Here is a 27,817-nt window from a genome sequence, read left to right as displayed (position 1 = left end):
TTGCATACATGCATTCTGCCTTTCTCCTATTTTGTTGTTGTTGCAGACATACCAACTTGCGTACATGCATAGTGATTTGGTTGGATGAAGCAGATGGTGGAATTGGCAAAAAGTTTGTAGCAACACTGGCTAAACTCGAGAAATATTTCTTACTGCCTCTATTATCATCACCAGAGCTGTTGTTGTCATTGTTGTCTTTATCCAGCTTGAATACAAACTCCATGGTTGGTCATCGTAAAGCATTCATTTTTAAGGATTAGGAAGTCCTACGTAGGGTGATGAAAGACCTTACTAACACATGTTTTGTCATACATTTAGTATTTTCTTTTGTTCTTTCTGTTACAATTTTCCTGCCTTTTTCTCAACACTGAAACACTTGCCCCAGAGACTGGGCGCATGGTTGACTTAGGACATGGCGTTTGACACCCACACTAGCATACTGAGCTACATGTACCGCCAGGGCAAACAAGTTCATCATGGACCGAATAAAATCACGTCACTCAACTCACCTCTACCCTCACAAAAAAAAGTATTTGGAAAAAATGGAAGTCATTCTACTAACAACTAGGCAGAGGAGACAAAAGCATCAAGTCTGAAATACTCAGAGGTTGTGCTGTGGAACAGCCTTCCCCCATATCATCCTATAAAGTGCTTCCAACAAGAATTACTGAAATACCTATGCCTCAAAGTATGACTGTTTGGTGAGGCTTCTTATCCACCATTGGTAAGCCTAGAACTTTTGTGCATAACTTATTTACTCGTCGTCTTACTCTCACAGTCCTTGTGTTTAAAATGCTAACAATATCTGTCATCATTTGACCCTTTTCTACACGTTTATCGACCTTTCTTATCATCTTATCATTCTCATTCTTACATCATTGCGATTTTTAATAAAACACTGTACATAGATACACCGTAGTATGCCACTTTCTTTTTATTATTCTCTTCTTCTCTTTTTAATAAGAAAATCTACATCTAGATATGTGCATAAATGAACGCTTAAGAACATTCCCTTAGCCGAAAATTAAATGTCGCTTTATCAATATTTTTATGGGAAACACAATCATATTCAAGCAACTTCATAAAGTTCAAAGGATATAGACGAAAGTGTTTTTCTAATTAAGTATAATGTCAGTGTTTTGCTGGCATGTGGTTACCAGATGGTTACCAGATGCAGATTTATAGTATCAAGCAGGAGATTGCTATACAACTACAAGCATGAAGTATGAGATCACAGTTTATGCTAACACAGCGCGAACAGAGGCAAAGCGGATTGCTGGCACAAAAAAACAAGTTAAAATGCAAACAGGAAATACAGAAGTCTCAAACAGAAGAGTCGACAATGGTCTTTGAAACACGTAGGCAGGGGCAGAATACTACAGTCCCTAAGGTTGCAAGTTCTCTTGGAAACGCACAAATAATTATTAACAACCTCTAGGGTCAGGAGTGAGGACAAGGAACTGAGAGTACATAATGTGATTTTTCTCAATCTTAGTGAGGATCTTCCAATGATGCACCTACATGTCCACGCTTACAGAACAAGCGTTTGGTAAGAACAAAAATTAGTCAGCTATTGAGGGTTTCCCAGTGAAGCGTGACTACCAGCAAGTGCCCTCTAGTGGCGGAATGTGTCAGACGTCACACATGCGTGAGAGACAACTGCGACATGTATATAAGACAAACCAAGGGATGACTGCATAAAGAAATGAAACCAACTCATGGACTGGGCTCTATAGTTAGCAGAGTAGAAGCAATTACCGTTGGTATCAGCCATTAAAGGGATTGAACAGGAAAGTCGAGTTCAAAAACAGCAGCTCGGGAGAGAAGCAGACAGTTTATAGCTAACATCTATATCATTCTTTTGTTACGTACATTCAAAGGAAAATGCATGAAAAAAATGAAGCAGTTAAAATTATCTTGCTTTTTTTATAAAAAAAAAAAAAAACTTACTTGCAAAAGGTTCGCCAATCAGTGTCTGACTTAAGCCTTCTTTGAAAGTGATTTACAAACGTAATGAAGATTTGAAACTGGCGAAAAATAGAATCACAGATAAATGAAGGCATACAGAGAGAATAACTGTAGCTACTGGTCACACTGCTTACTATGATACAATTCAGACTACCACACACGTGAAACAAAATACACAAATGAAATTTGCTTGGGTAGTCGGTTGATCACAGTGAAACAACTCTGTATAGCGTGTACACACCGTTGCAATGCTTCTTAATTATTCGTAGTTATCCTTGGTCAACATGGTAATTTCATATATGTGATAATGTGAGACTCACACTCTCTCTCGCACACGCATGTTTGTGTGTGAAACTATTGTCTCCTACACCATCATCCCCTTCAACTTCTCCCCCTCCCCAACTCCACCACTTCCTTTTTCTGTGAATCATTATGCTATGAATTCTGTACACTTTGTATCTAGACTTATGGAATAATATATTCTGTATAAATTGTTGCATCGAGTCCTGAATTAATTATTCTACAGTTGTACACTGAACTCCATTTAGTAACCTTTAGCTGCAATAACTAGTTTGTAAAGACAAGAACTACAACCCACGCTCGTGCAGGATGAGGATAATTTATTACGTCCCTTGCTTTGAAATTATTTCTCGACAGTTATTACAGCAAACCCAGTTAGTAACATTTGTTTTGCTTCATTTTCATCTTAAAACATAAAAACTAATATAAGCCTTTCGCCAGCAGAAGGTGAATGACATAAAAGATGGCCCTATTTCACATTTCACGCTCGGGACCCGCATATCTCCAAACTATTGACATGTTCAGTGGCAATGTGATAAAATAAATTATACACATGGCAGAAGCGAAATGTTGACATGAACAATGTATAAATACAGCCTGCATATAAATCGTAAAATGCATCAATGAGGTTAAAAGTGATGAAAGTGCGATAACGTCTTCTAGACCTGGGTCAGTAAAGTACATTTGATTGCATTTCTCAAGTGAACAATTAGTATGTACAAATTTGTGCATATTGTTAAATAACGTGAAGATTAATGAGTATTCAAGACAAGTTTTAACAGCCGGTGAATGTGATTAACACTACGGTGTTGTGATTTAATCTAAACAGGGGAATTCAGTTTCTGTAATCCCTAAGAAGTTCAAAGACAATAAAAGCCAGCAATGTCTGCCACCAATTAGAATGACAGCAGCTTGTGTGCAAGTGTTGTAAGGAGGAGAAGTAAGACAAAAGTAATGTGATAAATGATCGATTTCTTGTAAAAGAGGATGGAGATTAGTGAGGTTCTCTCGTGTCGTGTGTTCTTTTTGTCAATACAGTTCAGCAGCAATCGTTTGTGAAGCTCATCACAGCAGAGTCCCTTCGAAAGGAATCATAATTACCAATAATTAGTATACAACTGCAGTGTAGAAACTGCATGAAAAAGCAAAAAGGACTGAGGAAATACGAAGAGTCAGTAATTAGAAATCAAAGATAGACACTAATTGAGAAGAGACTGCACAGTCATGTTTCAGGTACATTCGAAAACCCGTTGCCCATTTATGGACAGCCTCGTGAATTGGAGGTTACTGTTGTAACTAGAAAAAAGTTTTTTAATAATTCATTTAAAGGATAAGATGTGTTGTACGTTACTGATACCTCTTAAAAACTGTTGCTGAACTTGATCATTTAGTTCATTTGTTGGGCGATTTGCTGAATGACTTGGCCATAAGACAGTTCATCAAAAGGACATTTTGCTGACTGACATTTCTCTGAACAGAAGCCCAGCTTTGCTTGGCTATGAGCTTAATTATTCTTTCTATCATCTCTCTCTCTCTCTTTCCTGTGTGTGTATGCATATGTTCACGCTTGTGTAAGTGTGAAATCTTAAATATGACAAGTGACAAACAGGACATATGATTTTCATATTTGGTAAGATAAAGCAGCTTCAGAGACAGTTATGTGCCAGCTAACATCTCATGAGATTTACTTCTGGACTAGTGTGTGATATAAACATCAAGCATCATCCGTGAATCCACTGTCCCCTCTCCTGTACCACTAAGTTTATACTGTGTAACCTAATTTTCATTAAATATCAACATTAAAAACTGTTAGATGCCGATTGGTGCTTACAGTGAGGAGTGAAGTGGTGCATAAATAGAGATGTCCGTGCATGTCGGACAGAAAAAGATAAAAAGATAAATACTTATGATTCAATAGAAAAGAACATGAGGACAAACGAGTGAAGAAGGAAACATGAAACGGAAAAAAACTATCAAGAAAATAATGAGAGGGAGAGAGCGGGGAACAGGATGAGGATGAGGAGGGGACAAGAAGAAGAAAGCTGATGGTGACAAATGAACACCTGACAGTGTGAGCTACTTTTACCTATTTTACCTGTGTGGCATGTTTGATTCGTGCATGAGGGTAATTGGTGCTACGAGGTCTAATACTTGACTATGAGGTGTACTAAACCAGCTTCACATTCTACACAGATCGTAACAGCAGTTAGTACAAACGACGCCATATCTTGAACTGATGTGTCACCAGAACACACGCTGTCTCATCGCAAAAAAAGAGGCGATGAAGAAATAACAGCATTGCTGTCTTCTTATCTTCTTCTTCTTCTGCTTCTTTTTTTTTTAGGAGTGGGTTGGGGCGAGTTTTGACCTGGTTCTTCTCGCCCAACGTCTTCATGTCTTGCAAGAGCTCGCCAGTCATCGCGAGAACGTTTTGTAGATGAGTTCCTTCTGTGTTCCTCCCGCCCCAAACTTCTTCCTGATAAGAGTAATGGCCCAGGTAGTCGATGTCACTATTCCGGGTTGACGTCGACATTGACGTAGTACAGCCAGTAGATCATGATGAAGATGACAAAGATGACTGGGAAGATGATGCGAGAGGCCACGTCAAGGTACATGGCGTACACAATGCCGCGCTTGGCAAACCTCTTCCTCTTCTTCTTGTCGTCTGTGTCCTCTTCCAAAGGAATCGACACCTAAGTGCACAAAATAATCATCAATCATCAATCATCGTCTTCATAATCATCGTTGGGAGGAGCATTCGTATTTGGGTGTATCGTTGGATCAAAAAGAACACCGACCAACTAAACAAGCAAAACCTGAAAGCATGAAGCGAAGAAACAAAGTTCCCTTCACCTCCTTACAGTATTGCCATTTTCAAAGTCTTTTGGGGATGCTGAAGACCCTACGAATGGAGAAGTCCCTGAGGCTGTCCTTACGACTGAGGACGTTGACAACAGCGAACTCCAGCAGAGAGCAGAAGACGAAGACGAGACAGGTTGACATCCACACGTCTATGGCTTTTGTATAGGAAACCCTGTGTACACAAGAAAAGTCTTGAGTATCAGCGGGTAGGTAAGTGGGGTGCGACATCTCACTGCTTCATCATAATTTTCAGTTATGTTGCCGTGGAGATCAGCTTTTAACTGACTGCCACTGCAAGTGGAACCATGTCACTCCTTTAGGAATGTAATTACATTAGAAAAATTTGTATGAATTAATCTTTTTGGCAGTACCGTTTTAAAATTAGCGGTCAGTAAGGGCGGGGGGCGCCACGTTACTCCGCATGCTTTTGAATGGCTTAATGTTGTAGGTGTGCTGTGAAACGTTTTACGTTCTTTCTACACTTTGCGTGAAGACACGTATGACGTGGCGATACCTGGGAAGTGAGGCGTTGACGGCGGAACTCTGGGTTGTCATGGTGAGCACCGTGAGGACCCCTAGCGAGATGCGTCCTGGAACGGAGTTGACGTTGAGCCAGAAGGAAATCCACGAGAGCATAACGATGAGGATGGACGGAATGTACATTTGTACCACGTAGTACGTGATGTTCCGTTCCAAGTAAAACTTGGCTTCTAGACAGCTATGGTTCCCTGCCATCAAACAATGAATGTATGTAACCTAGCGAAAGTAAACAGAAAACAGCAGAAAAGTTATTAAGAGCGAAGAGAAAGGAAGGAAAACAGAAAGCAAACAGAAAGATAACCAAAAAGAAAAATAGACGAAACAAAATAACTAAATCAAAGAAGAGAAGAAGATGAAAAAGATGATACACAGTCATTCGTGTCACATATCCGATAGTTGTGGAACTAGTTTCCACTTGGCGGTTGGCTTTGAAGACATATATGAGCATGATAATTGGTTAATACCATTGGCATGTTTTCTGTTGAAATAAATAAATGAAGTAAACGAATTTTTCAGGTTGAAATTAAAAAAAGTCTAGTAAAATAATTATAAGGAATTTATGCCTGTTTTGTTCATAGTAACATCAAGGCTTCCGCACGCAAAATTTAAACTTCATCATGTGACCCATCCTTCTTAATTGAAACATAGGGAACACAAAACAGAATAAAGTCGTAGTTTCTAAGGTTGTTTCCCTTATATCGAACGAAAAGAACCTCGGTTAGACAGGGGAAAAATCAAAACAAAGCAAACTCCTCTCCTATGAAAAATCAAAATACCAAAATAATTTTTAAAACCGCATAAAATCACTCGGAAAATATTGGTACAAGCAAAAGTAAGTACATAGCAGTACAGTCTTGTACGAAGATATCTCACAGACTCTCAAGGTAGACTTTAGCGGCTCACCTGACTTTTGATGGTACCGTTTCTTACATCTTTCAGCGGATTGACCTGTGACTTTGAACTGTGGCAGCTCGACGTCATCGTTGACCATAATCGGGTTTTCTTCTTGGTCTATCTCCGTTGACTGGATGGGTTCTGTAACATTCATCCAGTCCAGGGTAATTTTGTCGTCTGCATACCCGACTGAAATAGAATAACAGCGCAGTGCATTAGAATATAATGGTTGTTTAAGACGACGATGATGATACATACCACTCGCGAGACGATTATGCTTTCACTTAGTTTATTCAGCGATAATATCCAAGTTCCTTAAGACAATGAACCTGCTGTCTATAGAAGAACTGGGCTCACATCGTTGCGAACGGAGCCAATCACGGTGATTATTCGTGATAAAAGTTACGGAACTGTATTCTCAGAACCCAAGAAACAAAGGAAACAGTGATTTACAAAACCAAGACTAATGAGGAAGATGGTGAATACAATGAAACACAAGAGCAAGAGATAATTACAGCTCGTCATCTCAATGGTGCTACTTCTATGTGTACCCTTGTTATGACGGATGAGTCTCTGCCTTCCTCTAGATTGTGGATCGTAGTCAAGCAATAAAAATGGTCTGGATCGTAGTCAAGCAATAACAATGGCTGAAATAGTTAATAGTGCCTATATTCTAACCCTTAATTAATTTTTCAGAAAGACATACTCACAGCTCATGATGAGAATAGAGCAGAACTGTTTGTCAAAAGGATAGAACCGGAGGTTCATGGGACAACTCAGTGTCATCGACAGCCTGCAAAAGAAGTATCCCACGAAAAATTAATCAGGAAACTTAAATTACAGAGCTCGTTCTCAGCCAAAGTCAGGCTTACTAAACCTGCTTAGACTTTACTAAGGGAAACATTGTCCCTGCATCAACCCCACTTTCTCTCAGACCCACATGCACCCCAGGAATACATCTACAGGAATCATCATAGATAAACACTGTACAGACACACTATACAAAAAGGGTAGATGAGTTATCGTTTTCATGGTCTTATGAAGTGAACGGCGACAGAAAAACAAGATCAACACCGACAAGGGGTGTCTTTTCACAGAATTTGCTTTTTGCATTATCTATCATCCAGACGGAGTCAGAGGTCTCAAAATTCCTACCTAAGGGAAAAAAAAAAACCTTCCATCTATGCTTTTAACACCAGCGTTATCTCCGTCACCATCACCACCACCAGCGACTCAACCATCAACATCATCAACATTAATATTTCAACAAAAGATGTGCAAGAAGAGAACTAGAACTAGGTTGAAGGGATATTTCCTGTTGTTCCAAACCAAGCACGATAAATGGCGGAGTCGACATGTTGTTTAGAAAAGCTGCCTGGGTGTGACATCCTTTGCTAAATCATGAAGAGCCCTTTGACAAGGACTAAATGGCTGAGACGTCTATCACCCCTTCCGCCATTTGATGCAAGGACCTCTGGGACTACACCCGACGAAATGGCGCCTACTGTAGCTTCATGAGTTTCATGAGATTTTTTTTTTTACCAGACACTCAGCGCATGCAGTTTGTTTTTGTTTTTGTTTTTGTTTTTGTCAAGGATTCGTGCATTCAAATAACTGCACAGATGACTGAACATGCTAAACACTTCTCCTGTGTGTTTTATGATCTTGTTGTCAAGCTCTCACTTTTCAATTTACTAGAAGCTTTTACATTCATCAGTTTATGGCAGAGTACGCTAGCGAGTCATGAAAACAAAGTGGAGATTTTTGCAGACGCAATTAAAGGATGTCCATGGCATCCACGTTATCTGTGCTGTGGCTGCTCGCTCTGTTTCCTCCATGGATGGAGGCACTCACCTGATTCATGATGCTCCTTTCGTATAAGCGCTATACTCCAACCTATTAATGTGTGTGTGTGTGTGTGTGTGTGCGCGTGCGTGCCTGCGTTAATGGAAATATGGAGAGAAAAAAAAAAAAAAAACCAACTAAACGAACCAGAACGAAAGAAAATTTCCAACGAAAGATTGTCTTCCATAGTCCCGGCCGAAAATTAATTTCAATTACCTACAAAACCCTTCAGTTCAACCTCAATTCAACCAGATTCCGGCGGTCAGAAATGATCGTGAGCTTTATTTATCTCCTTATCTCTCTTGCGTCATCTAATTTTCCCTCCCATGGATGTTTTTTTTCCAATGTAATTATGTACACGGACGTCACAGACTTCTGGTAATTTCTTCAAAGTAAGCTAAATGTTTACTGGCTGATAGCACGATCACATTAAGCTGATCAAGACTCGTAAAACACTCTTATCACACACTACTCTGATCGAATGTCTTCACAGGATTGTAGTTCAACTGTACAACTCAGCTGTACACCACTTCAAGTACTACTTTTATTTTAGACACGGACATAAAAATAAATGTCAGGCAATCTCAAATTGAAAAGCATACCAAGAAATTAGTTTCACATGATATTCGTTCGTTTAATGGTTGGTTGGTTACTAATGAAAGTTCATAATCATTTTTCACTTGATTTACGTTCGTTTGTTTGTTGGTTTGCTGGTTGAATGGTTGGTTGTTTAAAAATGGAGGAAAGTTCATTAAAACTTTTCCCCTCGATTACCTTGAAATATGAAGGATGGACGCGTCTTTGTAAAGGCGGCTGATCTGATTGGTTATCATCACTTCATGGAAGAAAGCTTTCTTTTCGTTGGGAAAGAACAGGTCTGGAACCCATATACGCTTGATGTTGGCGGAGTCGAACTCGAGGAAGTCCGTGGTGAGGCCCTTGAAGGTCTGCTGCATGTTGAACTTGACCAGCCGCTCATCCTTCCACCGCAGGTGCAGCAGCATACTGACTGTGAAATCCTGTCCAACAGGTGCTGGTCAAGATAACCACTCATGGCTGTAACTCGCAGACAGATCTTTACAAGATTGTCTTTCAATAATTTTGAAACAAGAAGTAAACTACAGGTAAATCGATTACTATTACTTGCTAGGTGTATTACTGTCACCCACTCTCACTCACTCAAGTTCTCTCACTCACACTCTCACTCTCTCACCTCACCCACCTCATTCACACTCTCACCCTCACTTTCTCACCTCACACACACTCTTCACCTCACTCTCTCACCTCACTCTCACACTCTCACCTCATTCACTCTCACTCACCTCACTCTCACCCTCACTCACTATCACTCACTCACTGTACTCTACAGGATTTACCATCGTGGCTTCATTGACGGAATCAATGGTGTCGACGTAGATCTTGACTTGAACATTTGTAGCTTTGTCTGGACAGAACATATACACACCATCGTTTATTTACTTATATCACCCTTTTCAGCAGTTACTATTACAGAGTTTTTAGTCTTTACATGGTTTCACTCCTGTTGTCAATATGTCTTTCTACCTATTTTTGTTTCTCTGTTCACCTGTCTGTCTCAAAAGTCTTTAGTCCGACACGATTTTCAACAGCCCACAACCACATCAATAACGTTTATAGAGAAACTCAAAGAACCTCATTTCTTTGTCGAAAATGTCTCACCAGAATCATAAAGTGGAGGCCAGTTTTTGAAGTCTTTTTCGCTTTCTGCTGCATTCAATATTTCTTCTAGAAGTTTCGACCTGCAGAAGAAGAAAGAGCTGTTAGAAGGATTTCTGATTTTTATAATATCTCTCACACACACACACACACACACATGCACGTGTTGGCTTATCTTATGCTCTCTACACCTGATTTCGCTAATCAGCAAGCATCAAATGCTTCTTACAAATTCATTCAGTCATTCAAATAATAATTACTCTTTCTTACTCACACGTACGCACTCACAAAGGGTGGAAGAAACTGAAGTACCTACTAAAGAAAATCTCCGACGGTCAGCCCTGTAAATAGGTGTCCCATTCAGAGGGAGGTATGTCAGAGCCGAAATACGAACCCGCGACACCCGATTGTCATTGTCGGAAGGACCGGTGCTTTAACCACTGCACCACCAGCCGCACCTTTATCATGGATATTCACCTTTATATGAAATAATTCCTTCAGGTTAGAACCTTTGCTCGAATGAAAATGAACTTTGCTACATATCTTTTGTCCTGCCATTTAGAAAAAAATCCTTTGAAAAGCTTCTTGAGCCCATATCCTTGCACAGGAAGACAAACGTTTTGATACAAGATCCGATTGTAAAGTTGATGTATCTCCAGTGAGTTATGCCAGGAATGCGTTCTGTGGCTTCACAGCAGGAAGGAACCCAAGAAACAGTCCAAGAAAAACACAAATTTGATGAAGGTAAGCGGCATGCACCTCGACAGACAAAGAACCCCTCTGCCTCAGATAAGCGAGGAGCAGATTCCACAGTTCAAGATGGAAAAAAAAGTCTGAACCATCTCTGAACCGATATATTATAATGTAAAAGCGTAATAACAATTAAATCGAAATATTTGTTTTCATAATGTCTATTAGAGGTCAGTAATATGCATAAATGTTGTATGTGTAACAAGAATGAAAGAAGAATGAAAATTATAAATAACAAGATCAGAGGCAGCAAAGTGAAATTAGAGGTACAGTGGAAGGAATGATATACAACCATTACAACAAACATGTTATAACCGCAAGTGTTACAACTACTTGCTCAAACTTATTACTACTCCTGGTGACTACACTAAATTATGTATCAAATCACTCTATTATTGTGGTGAATAAACTAAAATTGTTACTAAATTAATGATTGCATTTTACTCGTGCTCTTTGGTGCTCTATCTGTCTGTCTGCCTGCCTGCCTGCCTCAGAGAAATAAACTCAAAAGCATTGGAGAAAAGCGCAAGAATTTTTGTTTCAGACAAGATTACAGTCACCAATTGTAGACAATACGTGGAGCTGTAAACACATTCTGAAGAAGCAGGCGTTAGTTATTTGGCAACACGAACTCCTGATAAACAGTCGGGGGACAGGCGCCACGAAGAACGACAACGACCTGCTAGAATGTTTGCACCACGAGTTTTACCCCAGTGTTCGCTTTCCCCTTCCGTGAATCATCAAATATTTGCACTGTAAGGACTGGGGCTCCCTTCTACTCGCCTCCGTGTGCCTTCATTTCAAAGACGGTACAAAGGTGCTTGAATATCCACCCCTCGTGCAGTTCCCACACGAACGATAAAAGCATGATCAATATCAAGAGACCTGCAAACCCCTCCATCCTATTCCATCATGACTATTTTCTTGCCTCTCAGCAAACATATCTGTGTATTTGTCAGTCTACAAGGCAGACAGGAAGGACAGGAAGGACATCCAAAGTGTCCTCATGGTGCCAAGAAGCCGTCTGCAATCACTTTATACAGATTCTTTCCTCAGTGAGTCACTTTTGTATCTGACTCTGGTAATGGAAAACAGTACCCAAAATTTCATTAAAAGAAGAAATCTTAGTTTTTCTGTAACATCCGAAAAATCCAAATTTTGTTGGCGAGGCTGTTGATGCATCTCCAGCGGGTAATGCCAAGAATCCATGTTAAAGTTTTTCCTGTTTTTCAACCAAAGTTTCTCACAAATTTCCTGTCTGAGACATTGCCCAGTATAACTAGGTCCCAGACTTGTCTGTCTGTTACGAAACAGTTCTAGTACTACAGTGGCTGGCCGGGTAACAAAGCATTGCTGCCAGAACAAAGCATATTCCGGCAAATCTCTGCCAGCACAAGAGCACATGGGGCACCGAGTTTAAAGCACCTTAGAATATGTGGGACGCAGAAAAAATAAGATAAAGATGCGCAGAACTCTCAGAGAATTATTCCGCCTCAGATATCACAGGGCTTCCTCTTCTTCCACAACATGTGGCCCCAACAGAAGGGTCAAAACGTGACCTTTACTTTCCTTCGTATTGCACAAGCACTTGGATGGACCGGAAGCAGAAGCACGCCATACCACGCACAACACTACTTTTACCGGAAGACTGACGCCAATGATTTTCAATGTCAGGAAAATGTTTTCCAATCAACAAAACACAGCTACTAGTCGCTGTAGGAGTGTAGCGTTTTGTTTTGTAGTATCTTGCTTGAGGCAACTGCCAGCTTTTACACTCCAGAGCATAGTTGCCATGACGAAAACAAACTGCACGCAATTTACTGTTTTCTTTGTTTACATCGGGTTAAAACTAGAGTAGCCTTGTATACTCTCGGCCTGAACCTGTCCCAGGATGTGAAACTACTTGTAAAGTACGTCAGTGATGGGAAATACCTATTTATAATTTTCTGTAACAGATCCACAGACTGAATACAAACCTGGCGAATCCAGGACACACGCGCGAAGAGCTGATTAGCTGATTGATTGATTTATTGATTCTTACTGCTACAGAAGTTTACCTAAAAAAATGGATAGAAAAATGAACCTTTTTTTGGAAGGTCTGTACGTAAATCGGTTTAGAACTAATTACAGAAGCGCCTGTTTGACTAGACTGGCATATACACCAGACTGTGTAGAAGTCATAGCTTCATTTATTCCTACTATCGTTTTACGAAAATTGCAGTTTTAGATTCGTGATTGAGGTTATTTCAGTAATTCAGACTGAGTGACCGACTGACATTTTCCACCAAGTACACTGAACCCTACTCACGTTTTTCACAAACGCTCGGCGGAGGCTCGGTGCAAACGCAGTTTCTTTTTTCTTTTTTTTTTTTTGGGCGCTCGCAGTATCTTTCATCAGCGTGATGGATATTACTTCGCTCTTTTAACCCTAAAACTCATTAACCCAGCCACACCTCAGCTCGTTCAAAAGCTTTCACGCAGCGACTATTTTCCTCTTGCTATCTTTAATTTCACCAATGGTTAATGTCTAGACCCAAAAAGAGTAAAAGGCGCTCAGAAGACATTAGTCATCGGAACTCCTGGCTTTATGTTCTAAGGTGGGGCTATGGACTTGCAGGAGTTCTGCTGATAATGTAAAAGCTTTAACTGAAGATATGGAGCGATGCCAACAAAACTTATTTCCTACTGTCTTATCGCTAGGTGCACTGTTTGGTGATTTTCTTTAGGTTTTTTTTTCCCTTGTTTTATCTTCGGGGTCGTCTGGATTCTTTGTTTATGCTTCAACATTAGTGTGGCCAGTTTGATAAATGTCAAAAGATTTAAAATATGGGTTAGATGTTATCATTCGGCAATACTTTGACATCTTTATACACACATATGTTTATGTGTGTGAATGTGAGTGTGTGTGTGTGTGTATGTGAGTGAGAGAGAGAGAGAGAAGAGAGAGACTAAGTAAGGCTTTTTCTGATGGGTTTGAGTTTGATTATTGTTTTTAATTCATACTTTGATTATTGTGGGTATGGAATAACTTCATTGAATACTTACCTAAAGAAATAAATTTCCATGGGGCATTTTATGAACCAACAACTTAAAGGAATCTACAACAATGAAAGTTATTGTTTATCTCGATGATTTCATCAACCCACACTTCAATCACATCTCCTTTCCATGTTGTGGCCTGCTATACAAAAGACATTCACTTTTCGTGAACACACTTTCAGATGACTCAGAGATGACTCAGGCTAGTGTTTGTTTATAGGGTGGTGTTTGTTCATCTGGAGAGAAACAAACTCAACAGAGAAACAGCAACATTAAAGACAGACTATACGTCTAACCTACACACTGTACACCTCATGCACACGACGAATTAAGACACGTGGGAACCTAACAACACTCTTGTTCCAACCGATTTATGTCATGTCAAAGTGTATATTGCTGGATTAATATTTACACAAAGCGAGTTCTTGATCGACATCAAAGGTGCATGAGAGTGGGTTCGCTGTGGAGTAAGTGCAGAAGAGTCAGGAACGAAGTAGGTGCACGAGACTTCATTATATTCAAAGTAGGTGCATGAGAAGGAATTATTTCATTTGTCTTACCTTCCACCCCAGCCTTTCCTCTGTTAGTACAGCGAACCGAATAAAATAAGTAATTGTCCTTCCCCACAGAATGCGAACCTGTCGAGTCCAGGACACCAGCGCTAAGAGCTGATTAGCGTGGTCTTTCGTATTTAGCGTGTGTCAATGCTAATGATTGTGTTTATTCCTTTCATTACATTTTCCCCACACCAATTATTTTGAAATGCTTCCTTTCTTGAACTGATGTTGTTTTTACACATTTTGATCAATTGAGCATTAAACGATAAACGGGCTTGTGGTGATGATCGCTGCCTAACGACTTCATTTATTTAAATAAGTTTATTTTTAAATAACCGAGAGAAAGAAATATTATCTGGTGGTTTTCCCCTCTCCATGTTGTTTGGCAGCGGCGTCACATGACGAGAATAATAAATCCCAGATTGTCGGGGCATTGATGAATGAACGGTCGTCTGCTTTCCTGCAACTGTCGGTGTGTTAAGAGGTTTATGGGTTTCAGCTGCGAGCATCAGACATCTACTTACACCTAATCATCCACCCATACTTGTATGCTTACAGATATATATATAAACAAACATGGATAAGCACACATACAGGCAAACAAGCATGTACAGACATGTATGTATGAATATATTTATATTACACATATGCACCTATCCATACATGCACAGATTACATGCATATAGATAAATAAGCATGCGCATGCATTTACACTCATTTACACAAAATACAAACACACACAGAAATACAGGCACGGGGGGCTGAGCACAGGAGGACCTGTTTCAAACCCCAGACTGGTCGCGCGGAAGAATGCTTCTTTCTAAAACCTCAAAGAATGATGTAATTTGCAGATTAAAAGAATGTAATCAAGAATATGAGCACCTCCCTCGCTCTTAACATCGTTAGCAGCTCCCATGCCACTACATAGTCGTCGGTGCATCAAAAGGCTCTTGTGTCTACGAAATATCGACTGCGCTAAGGGCCCGCCGCGGTTTGATCCGAGCGTGAAGCTAATCTTGGCCCCCAGCTCCTCACTACACCCTGCACGGTCGACATCACCCGACTGAATTTTATACATGTCTAGTTACACATATGATGTCTAGCTACATGTAGTATTGGTGCACATTTGTCGTCTAGTTTAGCGTGGTGTAGTTGTACATCTGACGTCTAGCTTAGCGTGGTATAGTTGTAATCTGACATCTACTTTAGCGTGGTATAGCTGTGCATTTGATGTCTAGCTTAGTGTGGTAATGTTTCGGACAGATGCCATAATTAAAAGAAAACGCAAGCGGTTACAATTAAGATAATGTTGAATACATTTTCCGCCGCCCACTAACAGCCATCTGATTAATATCTATGTAAATATTTTTTGCTGCTGTATCTTTATTGCATGTAATAACAATGGGAATTTAGTCTTAATGGTTTTTTATACTAATAAAGATAACGGTATTGATTCTCTTCTCAGAGACAATGAAGAGAGTGTAGAATGAATCACATGCTTGCTACATGCACACATGCAAACGGGTAGGAAGGAATACACACGCACATGCGCGCGCACACACACACACACACATACGCGCTCCACAAGCATGCATACACACACGTATGCACACGTGAATTCCCATACACAGATTCCAATCACTAGGTACCTATCAGCAAGCCATCGTGCTTCCATCTCTGTCTCGATTAAGAACAGGAAATAAATCATTGGAAGGCCAGTGGACGTCAGTCACTTACCACTGAATGAACCCTCCTCTCTAATTGTCTAGTGCAGCTCTGGCTTTCCTCTCTCTCTCTCTCTTTCACTTTTTTTCCTTCTCTCACTCTTTCTTTTTTTTTGTTGTTCTCTCTCTCTAGCTCTATTGATTGGCTACGGAAGTAACGTGATACCTGGTCAAAACACATGGAACCTATCAGGGTGAATGCGTCCATTTTAGCAACACACCTTTACAGACCGGGAATATTGTTTCCTTGCTTTGTCGTGCGTTCATTTTGTCATAGAACTCAAACATCAAATGAACTTGTCTTTGGTGGTTTCATGTAATGCTGACGTTCAAAACTGTTTTTCCTTTCACATATCTGAATTCTGATCTCCTGAGTTGTAAGAAACTTGCTATAGTTGCCTATAAAGATTGCACGTGAGCACCACTTGAGACTATTGAAAGGGCAGACCTACGGAAACGTCAGCAAAAAGGTGAGAAGATAACCGTACCGAACCGTCAGATTGCATGCCTTTCGTGCTGGGTAGCCATGCCGGGTAGACATGAAACTTTTACGACTCTCGGCCGCCACCATCTGAATGATGTAATGGAAAGCGCGTCTCATCAAACCTCCGGATTCCTGCATTTAGCCCTATGTTAATAAATGATGCACACCCGGGTGGTGCCGCGGAAATGCGTCTGTCACCCTACGACCTTCAGAGAGATGTGTCACGGTGATGAAACCAAATAGAGTTCAGCATTTTGAAGCTGCTTTATTTACGAAAGTGCAAACAGATCGACACTTATCTCTTGGCAGCGAGAAATGAAAGGTGGGATTTATGAACTGCTGACCGTCTGCTAGAAGAATCCGTTTGTAGCATCGTTGCTGCGTTGTCTGGTGTGTGGGAGGTTCTTTTGCCTTTTGGTGATATTCCGGTTGTGGGAGGATGAGAACGTGGGGAATATGGGGGAAAGCCTTATGAAAGGGGTAGGTATGTGACATAAGAGGTGAGATACGGGTGTTTACTGTTTGATGTCTTATATTTTTTCGCAATGGTGACGTAATATGCAGGACATATACATAGACTGGCAGTTAGTTTCTGGCTTGTGTCAGAATAAAAAATAACAGCAAATATTGGAAGAACGCAGAAGTCCATCCTGTTTATTGCCTTTTACTTTGCGTCTTTGCTATCTTGCTTACTGTGCTCATTTTAGACCTTACACAGGTATTCTTTTCCCGCAGTTTTATACATATTGTGAGGAATTAAATGTTGGAGCTGTTTTGTGAGATGTGGCGGCCGGCAGTGCGATAATGGGGTGCTTGACCCCGCGTGACCTGGCCGGTGTTGGCCGCACCGCTGTGACCAGGTCCGCCTGGACTCCTCCATCATTCTCGCAGGTGCGCGAGCGAGTGTGACTGCCGCAAGCCTTGGTACCTAGAATATTCGGTACACGAGAGAGCTCATGCGTGATAGGTAGATGCTAGATGTTTCTAGATGCTTTGTAAATTGTATTCAAGCCCCGAGAGTGAGTAGAGAAGCAGTAGCAGCAGTCGGAGCGAAAGCAGTAGAGACAAACTGTCACGGGCGTGTGTCGCCGTTTCTTCAGCAGGATACGCTGCTAGAGTTGTTCGTGTGTCGCATATTTGCCAGCGTGTCTGCAAATGAAGACTGCTGTATACAGTTTTTAGCTTAGTTTAGTCTTTTTTTTTACTCCTGGAGGATCATAGGGCCGCAACAACACCTCCTCAGCGAACCCGGTTTTGGGGCAGCGCCTTTCAGTTGGACCCATGTGGTTCCGACGTCCTTTGCCTCGCTCTCTACTGGTGATGGAAATCTTTTCAGGCCATCTTATTCCCAGAATATGGCATAGACATCGGTTGGTCAAGGTCTGGAGCTTGCTGTTGATGGTGTTTGTCACTCTCCAGGTTCCAGAACCATACAGTAGGACTGCCTTCACATTGGTGCTGAAGATGCGGGTCTTACTGTGGAAAGATAATGCTCGGGAGTTCAAGATGGGGAGTAGGCTGTTGAAAGCATGCCTGGCCTTGTTGATGCGGCTTTTGATGTCATCATCCGCTCCACCATCCTTTGTTGACAATGCTTTCCAGATACGCGAAGCCCTCTGTTTCCAGGATATTTTCTCCTTGAAGTACTGTTGTATATACTGTAAATAAAATGTTGGGAATCTCTTTTACTGCGAAGACTCAATTTCTTGGAGAGGTTGGCATCGTAGATTGAGGACACATGAACGAGCCATTGACAATATAGGTGCATGGGGCTTATGGTTTGTCGCGAATTAACATCACATTTCCTCTTTCACAGTAACATCTGATAACACACACACACGTGTGTGTACGTACGTTTATGTGTGTATCAGAGTACCGTTTCATGTGTATGTAAGTACTGGTGTGTATATTTGTGTGTGTGCGCGTACATGCGTATTTTAAATTTGATGTTCCTCAAGGCTCCTCTTAAAGATCTAATTTTCTTCATATACATAAACGATCTTCCTGTCCACATATTCCAATCAGGTGAAATGTTTGCAGACGACACAACAATACACACACACACCACCAACAGATTGAGCCACTTGCTTGCCTCCTACAGCTGACAGCCGAGAAGCTTCAGGCCTTAACAGAATCAAACCCCGTGTCACTCCACCCCCAGAAAACTGAAGTCATGCTTCTAACAAGCAGACAGAAAAGACAAAACCTAGCACCCCCATTTCCAAGTATCCATATCGGTGCTCAATCAACAATGGAAGTACAGTTCCACAAACACACGGATGTTACCATCGACAATAACGAATCGCGGTCCCAACACATCTCTGCCACAAGCAAAAGTATTTCCAAGAAAGTCTAGCAGATGGCAAGAATTAAACAGTTCCTAGACCCTTACACAAATAACTCTTTTATATAACCCGCATTCAGTCAATCATTGACTGCTCCTCCACTTTCTGGGACTCGGTTAGCGGAGCTTCCATGAAACCTCTAGCAAGTGTTCAGCGGCGAGCAATTAAAACCGTTCTGCTAAAACCGAAAATAGACCCAAAAGAATTCACCTGCCTGGGCATCCTTCCTCTAAAATACAGACTTAAATTCAATAAATGCTTCTTCTTCTATAAAATACTAACAGGTAAACTGTACCCCAAACTCTCTTTGCTATTTTCATCCAATTACACTTGATCTTCTGAAAAACTTAAAATTCCCATTCCTAGAATAGACTTTTTTAAATCCTCTAAAATACTCAGGGAGTATGCTGTTGAATATCGCCCTCTCCATCTCAAGCAATTGACCTCACTGAATTGGTTTCAAATCCATTTACCAAAATACATGCAAAAACAATTACTTAGCTTATTCTTCCCCCGTAAAGGGCGAGGTATAACTGGAAAAAAATATTTTATTGCTTATTTTACCTCTCGTTAATAAAGAATTTTCATTGTCATTGTGAGAAATGGTTATTGATACAATAATGTTGATCAATTATTGAATTCAATGGTTATTCATTGTCTTCCTTCCTTGACTCATGAACTTGATGGTTGTGCATCCAGTCTGGGGAATTTTGATTCTTTTTTGTTTAATTTTGTTCCGGTTTCTCCCAGCTGCCAGGACATTATTTGTAATCACTCCTTTGACATGAAGCAGGCCATCCTTACTTTCTTTCTGTCTTTCTTTCAGAAAGATCTCATTGTATTCCTGGATGATAAACCTTTTTTGTCGTTAATTTCTCCAGTTCCATTAACAGACGTCAGACACGAAATATTGTTCTTGGCGGTATTTACATTTGGATCGCTCAAACTTCATTATTCTAAACGCCTCATGTTTAGTAATATACACTTTTCACACTAAAATTCATAGTAGTGCTGCAGATAAAACAAGTCAGTCATAAATTAATAACAGGCACATTCATTCACGGTTTCACCATTCACCGTTTTCTTTGAACGCGTTCGCATCAATTTCAAACAATTTAGACTGACAGTGGCTGGGGAAAATGCAGCGGCGCAGCATCAAAAGTTTCCTCAAATGGACTCAGTCACCACGATGCCCAAAGTCAATACAACACTATTAGACAGCGCAGTTGACAAACACACATTATGGAAGGGAAGATGAAAGAAATAAATGGATATATAGAAATCGGATATTTCTTTTGGTCTGTGGAAGCACGTGCACTGGGATTCGAGGATGAGATCCTGGAGCACGACGATGAGAATCTCACTTCCACAATTTAAATCCAAAGAGACACTTTACACACAGAACATATCAATCATATATATAACACTCTATTGCACCTTAGGCAAGTTCGCAGCGGTTTTTTAAACCTGTGGATATCAAGGCCTTACAGTTTTCTTCATTTCTTTTAATGCAAAGGATAAACTGCATCAGGCGTCTGTTAGCGTTTGATTGTTTCTTCAACCAGTTACTTCCGCTGTATTGTTATTTTTTTTTGAGTCGCCCTAGTTGTGTGCTGAAAAAAGAGCACCAAGATTGGAGAATCCGAGGTTTCACCATTAACATCGCTTACATCAACGAATATTGATCTGATTGCTTTACGCGAGTAACACGGCCTAGGGCACGTTTAAAACAGATTGAACGTCGCAAGAAAATAAATAGCAATCACCCTGATCCGAACGACAGGCGACGACCGGGTGCGCCCACTGTGTGTTGGAGGAACACCTTGATACAAAGACGTAACACTGACTAGACTATTCATTGGTGTGCACACTTTCCCCTCCAAATTCCTGTCTCGCTTGTCCTCTTTCTAAGAAACAACAGCAAGGTCTGCGACATGGGCTACAGGCCATTAGAACCACTTACATTCAAAGACGTCGGCCCATCCTAGACTTGTCTCACGTCGCACCTCAGTAATACGATTTCGTGGCTCAGACCAAAGGGCAGTCCCCTGTTCCTCTCCGCGAACACTGAAACAGGGTTTGCAATGTTCTCCTCCGAGTCGACAAAAAAATGGCAGGCCGACCTCATACATTTGCATGTCTGCACAACCGGACGATAGTGACATCAAAAAGGGCTGACCGAGCAGCGCTAGAGAGATAAAGTTTAGTTTTATTCTTGCGTTCAGACCTGTTAGCCGTTCCGTGTACCTCGCGGACCTGTGAATAAGACTTCATATTCAAAGTAAAATGTCTGTCGGAAACAAGTCATTACCATGCGATGGCTTCACAGAGACTTTCACATGCAGGCACCAGAATTAGCCTTCTACTGTCCAATGCCGTTTGTATGTGCTATATTTTCGCTGTATGTAACATGCAAGCGTAAGGACTGCGGCTTTGGGGGTTCTGATGACCTTTGACTTCGCAGAACAGATATACAGGCGGATAGCAACAGGGGCCACACTCTATCATTACTGGATAGTACGAGAGACGCTTCTTCTTAAAGTTTTCTTCTTGTTCCTATAAATAAATAGTTTCCTTTGCATTGTTTAGTTTAGTCCACTCAACATTCGCCTTGAAGAAGAAATATTAGAGAAAGTCAATACTACTAACAGATGGCGTTTGATGCGGGCTCGCCAGTCACTGAAATCAGTTCGCGTATAGGGTTAATAGAGAGAACCAACGGAATCTACCCCCACTTCGAGGATGCTTCACCACCTCTACCTCCAGCAAGTAACACTTCCGTTTCTTCCCACCAACATAAACAACGGACATCCAACCAAACTACGGTTCAGAGAACTGTAACATAAGCCATTACTCCGTTCTCTTACGCGCGTAAACCTTAGCAGACGGCACTGGCATTCTGCGAACGAGGATGTTGCAAATAAAATCAGGACACCACACACAATCAACAGAACGCTACAATGACACAAACTATGACTACCCACCCTGCAAGATAGCGTCTTCGACAGGGCAGGGACCACACTCTTCACGTATGGATCGGATGCAGGGCAGTCGTGAACCCAGTAGTGTCGTCAGCATGCTACCAGCCTTAGCAAGATCTGCTACAGTTAGCCTGCAGTTGCCGCACACCAGGCCCAAGCTCGAGCTCGGTTTTTCCTACGAAGCGTTATGAAAGCGCTCAAGTAAAAAAGAAAAAAGAGCGGGAAAAACACTGAAGCAAAGCCTACGAGAGTAGAATATGTTTTTACTAAAGAAGAATACGCCTCGGTCGGCACGCACACCACAGAGAAAGAAAATGACAAGCAAAGTCGAAAAGAAAGGAGGAATTCGTTACAACAACGAGGATCATTTAAACAGATGCTGAACCAGAAGCGTAAACATGGTTGCCAAGGCAACTTCACGTAAAGGAGAGGTACGATAGGAGAACGACAGTACTGGGCCACAAGAGCTAAAATGTTAACAGTGTTGTAGATCGCTCGATTACCTTTACCTCCACTCTTTCTCCTAATTTTATATGAAACGTGGTGTTCGGAGGAGCGACATCGATGTGAAATTTATATTTATGTCTGGGAAGAACGCGTAAATCGTTTTTTTCGACAGCCTTTAGACCGCAACCATGCGAAATCATCAAAAATTGCCTAGACAGTGAGCGGGCCAACTCTCCCGTGCGACGACCGCCTAAAGAAATGATGAGATGACGAGGCAAGAAATTATGTGTTTAGTCAAAGGGTGAGAAGGAGGGAACAATACAGGAAAGCCGTTTAAAGGCGATCGTAAGAAGAAATTATAAACAATCCCATAACAGATTTCATCTTCCATCTTCGTGTTAAATCGATAAGCGCAACAGCCAGAAGATGGTACGATTAATCACAATAACCGATTTTGTGCAAATGATGAGCGCTTTTAAAAAAGGGAAAGGAGAAATTTCAGACTTTTTATAAGCTCTGTGATTGTTTTAAGTGGGTTGAATCATTTAGCAATCAAGGTGCAGAAACCTAAAATGTCAATGTTGATTCCACAAATGTTTAAGAGGCGGTGGGCCACTTAAAAATAGATCATGCCCTTTACCACCTGTCCCTTGACATGGTAGGCGCTACTGAGTGGCACACACCTTACAAAGCCACTGCTTCAGAACTCATCTGTGCCGGTCAAGAAAGCTAATGTCCTGGTAACAGTACATAATTTCAGAGTAATCAAAAATGAAAAAGAAAAAAAATTTAGCCGGTATTCAAGTTCAGCAGTCTCAGAGTGGTGTACAAACAGCCCTGACTACTGTAACGGTTTTATTCACTCAACTGCCACACCAGAAACCAGCTCAGATATAGCAACCACGATCCAACAATCCCTTCACCACTTTCATCTTTTCACAGCCTTCCACAAGGTACGGAATTGCTGTTGCAGCTGTTGAGATCCCTGATGAGGATTCTTGGCGTGCAGCTGCCGTATTCTTGACATCGGTGGCTCGCAGATACTACAGCTGTTCAACGTCTAAAGCCTTGGCTGTCAACCATCTAGCCGAAGTTTCTCTATCAGTGCTGGATTCCATTCATATCATTCTTTGTCAGTCCGTCCTTTGTTGAAAGAACTTTCATTTCGATACTTTTGCTTCTGCATCAGTGTTTGTGTTGCAAAGCATAGGTTGGGTATGTATCTTTGGCCAGACGATGGAAATGAGGTGGGGTTTTTAGGGTTCAAGTATGGTTTTCAGAAATATGTTTAGCAATTACAGTCGAATTGACCCTTGACTGACGTGAATGTTGTGTAAGAATAGAATAAAAGCTGATCTACGATAGAAACTGCACTCATTGGTCAGTACAGCTCTTCCGAACACATTACAGAGGCTCTCTCGATGTGACTTTTTCGCATCCACATGCGCCCAAGCCTCTCTATGCCAGCATCCATGCAATTCTCGTCACAATGACTTCTTCAAGCAATGCCTTCCATCCTTATAGAGTAACATTAGTCAGGAAACATTTTTCAGGGCAAAAGTACCCGAAGGTTCATACTAGTGATGCATGGCACGAACAAAAAGCTCGAAGGACGTTGCCAAAGTGGCTGGCGATATCAGGCCATGCGAACTGCAAGAAAAATAAAAGAGAGAAAAAAATGTTGGAGGCAAGCATTCGCGACGTTCTTGTGTTTAAAGATGCCCAGGGAACCAGGCATGTTTTTCGTGTCGAAACTCCATTATTGCGCTAAGAAGGAAGAAAGGTCAACAATTAGGGTATCATAAATTATGCGTGCAACGCACGCCCCACCACACCCACCCATGGGCAACATCCAACAAACACCATTTTTTTTACCAGCGAGCGTTATGTGTCGATCAACGGCTATAAATAAGGCAAGACTAATGAAAAATCAAAGAAACATGCTATCAACTTTCTGTTTAGCCAAAAGCTGTAAACCTGTCCTAAACTGTCGCGAGTTGAGAAACTGAGCACATTAAACTGAAAAGTAGAAAAACTGGAAATCTGAATATGACGAATGTCATATATAACTAGACAAATAGAGCGATCAAAAGGGTACGTCCACACTTTCTTCCCTACAGCCGCGAGCGGACACGTGTCCAAAACAAACCCACAAGGATAATATCCATAGCCCTGAACAGTGACCCGCCCTCGTCCTTCGGAGGAAAGAACGCCGTATGCATACTCTCAGGTAAGAGGGATGGCCGATAGGACCTCGTGAAACCCCAGTCGTTGGACATTGAACACGCGCGAACAGGACAGGTCACAATAAGTGTCACCAACCTCAGCATAGCAGAGAGGACGGGGACTGAATGATGCGAAATAATAATCGACTTGAACTTAACTGTGGAAAATCTTTCGACAAAGAAAATCGGAGTTATCCCCATGGAGGTGTAGACCCAACCTATTTCGATCATAAGAGCACGAAATGTGCGCACATTTCTAGAACTCTCCGACCTGTATGGAGGAAGTCTCTTCAGAGTCACGCGCCGGTTAAGGCTAAGTTCTTTCTGCTGCACGACGGTCCTTTAGCGCATACTATCACTGTGGAGAACACGCGATATGGTCTTCGTCGCACATTTAATCGGCCAGTACCAGACTGGCACGATTGGTCTGTAGCCGTAGTATATAGACTGGGTGAGTAGAAAGCTCAGCGAAACAGCGGACAGCCAGGCTGCCTAGAAGATCCAGTGATCCTGGCGATTGCATGTCCGAAATGCATCGCAGAGATGGTCGATCCGCTGAAATGTCTGGTAAAGAAGTTTCGAACTCTCGTCAGTGTCCCCAGAATGGGCGTCGTCGGGACTGTTATTCTCTCCAAAGAGAAAGGGTAGCTGAGATATTTTAATGTTCACTTCTACGCTAAGAGTTGTCTGAGAGAACTCCCCACGAACACTTCGGAGCGTGCTGTAAGACCCAACTCCCTAATCGGATGTGCGGACGGTTCATCCCTCACAGTAGGTCGTCGCAAACAGGAGAGGTGAGGTGGGAGGTAAGTGTTGGTCCAGCATGCCATTCGAGGCTCGTCGTAACAGTCGCACACCATGTTCTCCAGGTTAGCAGTACGGCCCGTCAAAAGGCACTCTAAAGAGAGTCATTCGAATCAGGGATCTAGATCGCGACAAAAAGGTATCGACCGATTTCTCACCGGCCAGCTCCAAGACCTATCAAGAACATCGAGTAGACATCGTACAGCGATGCTCGAAATCGCTGGGGCGCGTTCAAATGGATCATTGCCTAAACACATTTACGGTAAAATAAAATCTGCTTCTCGGGAGTCATACGAATACACATTCGGGGTGGGATGAGCCCAGATCGGATAAAGCACGTCGATGAATACACCACACTACATTGACTCCGTCCTGGCGACCAGAGTAGTCGCAGATCTCTCAATACAGTCCCAGCGACATCCTCCTCCCTGTAGTTCTCCGCGCCAGATCAGGTGGCCGAGGAGGGGAGAAGGCAAAATTCCCGACGTCACACTCGGCACCAGTCTTACGTTAAAAACTAAGTCCAGCTGAACTGTTTGTATCCCATACATAGTTTACAGCACCACAATAGTCAGGTGGACAGCAATAAAAAAAACTCGAAGACATGATAGAAAGAGTCGGGCAGGTGGAGATAAAAAAGGACGCCACATTACCCTTATGGTTTACTTATACAGCCAAAGAGGGACAGATCGTCATCGGACTGCCAAAACTCATAAAGCTCATGTCAACCACTCCTGTAGGACTATTTCTCTACTACATCCTCCTTCCTTGAGATTTAATCAAACAAAGCACCGCCACCGGATCCCCCTTCTAATCTCAGTGCCACGACTACAACGTGTCTCTGATCCTTACCACATAGATCTACTAGCCCACACTCACATGTCCCCTATCGGGTTTCTGCCTTTATCCCTCGTAGCCATCTCCCCAAACCCCGCATAAACCCTTCCAGTAACTATCGACTCTTGAGCTTTCTTCTTCATTTTCCATTTTATTTTCAGTTATTAACCCCAACAGTCGCGCCGTGCCTACGTGGCGTGTACGATGCCGCCTCATCCTTAACTCATGAACCGATCACTGCGATAGTTTAAATTGGTTTTTGACCAATAAGCGAACTTGAAAGTGTCATCTCCAGGCTGACTGACTCGAATTTTTCAGTGCAACGGTTTTCTATGTCCTTCCCATTCATCGGCATTTCAATGTTTTGTTTTCGTTTGGAAACCCTGGGGAATCCCCGGAGAAGTAACGCCGCGAGTCTGCAGGGCCTGTAAACAACACTTCAGGTTGTTGGTTTTGCGTCGCGTGGCAGGAAAAATTTAGGCAACATAGTCGATGTTCGAATCGCTGAAGGTATGGACCCTACTTTGTTTATCTTGTCGACCGCTGCACCTTGGTTTCTACTTCTTCCATTATTAAATCCTACACTTCCCTTTTACTACCCCCATTCTCGTCGGCGATCCCAAGAGACCTCCTCCGTTCACTAGTCCCTTTTATACTGCGAATGATTGCTGTTCAGAAGGTTGAATTGGGCGAAAGCCTCGACCTTGCAGAACCCTTTTTGTCTATCTACTTCTAAGGTTTCAACTTACTCAAGACTATGAGAAGGTCTACGTCAGGGGAGCATCCCAACATGACCTACTCCACTGTGACAACCCATCACACCCCCCACTGGGCACAGGGGCTCACTCGCCCCCTAAGATCGAGTCACCGCATAGCAAGCCTGTCACACATTCTTTTGGCATCTCCGCGGACTCTCGTGTGGAACTCCTCCTGTCGCACCCTATGTGCCGCATGCCGCAATAATAGAACAAAGAATCGGCGCGGGTCTTTCCACCTCCGACACCTCTTCTGAGTCTCCCTCTCACATGATCTCACTCGCCACCTCTTTTATGATACTGCAGTTGAAAGCATAGTTTCCCACCACAGATAGCATGGAGTGAAGATAAATTGCGCCGTATCGGGCTACTCTGTATCGGCCAGTAGAGACACATCATGCATTCCTTGCAGTGTCACTTGAAAATCGCTAACCTTGGAGTTGTATAAGAACAGGTAAGCGATGTAACACACGCCATATCCTGACTAGCACGAGGGCATCCCATGAGAGGACATAGGGTGCTGGAAGGCCATTGTCAGAAACCTCCTTTGTATGGTTAAAGAGTGAGCGACCCGGTACCCTCTGCTTCAGGTAACTATGTGAACTCTTAAGAGGGCCAATTTTCTCTGTCAAAAGATTTTAGATGTACTTCTAAGTCCGAGTAGCACACAGAGAAAATTACCCCAGAATCATAACGAATTACAGAGAAAATCCAAATCTACACCCTAGGAATTGCGTGAGCCCCTTGGGAAGCACTTAAGCGGCG

At 42.0% G+C, this 27,817-nt stretch overlaps 1 protein-coding gene across 1 annotated transcript in view; it reads right to left on the bottom strand.

The window, feature by feature from the left end:
• Window positions 1–921: 921 nt before the first annotated feature.
• Window positions 922–27,817, bottom strand: part of LOC112558615 (glycine receptor subunit alpha-3-like) — a 69,695-nt gene continuing 42,799 nt past the window's right edge. The window contains exons 2-9 of the mRNA XM_025229166.1: window positions 10,108–10,187; window positions 9,786–9,853; window positions 9,184–9,428; window positions 7,275–7,357; window positions 6,574–6,753; window positions 5,645–5,858; window positions 5,122–5,302; window positions 922–4,961 (exon numbers count right to left, since the gene is read on the bottom strand). Coding sequence (XP_025084951.1) covers window positions 5,143–5,302; window positions 5,645–5,858; window positions 6,574–6,753; window positions 7,275–7,357; window positions 9,184–9,428; window positions 9,786–9,853; window positions 10,108–10,187 — 1,030 coding nt within the window. The 3' untranslated portion in view covers window positions 922–4,961; window positions 5,122–5,142. The remainder of the gene's footprint in view (window positions 4,962–5,121; window positions 5,303–5,644; window positions 5,859–6,573; window positions 6,754–7,274; window positions 7,358–9,183; window positions 9,429–9,785; window positions 9,854–10,107; window positions 10,188–27,817) is intronic.

The sequence above is a fragment of the Pomacea canaliculata genome, linkage group LG3 (assembly GCF_003073045.1).
Source record: "Pomacea canaliculata isolate SZHN2017 linkage group LG3, ASM307304v1, whole genome shotgun sequence".
Classification (NCBI taxonomy): Eukaryota; Metazoa; Mollusca; class Gastropoda; order Architaenioglossa; family Ampullariidae; genus Pomacea; species Pomacea canaliculata.
Note: the sequence above shows the minus strand (reverse complement) of the source record. Positions and strands in the feature narration are given on the sequence as shown.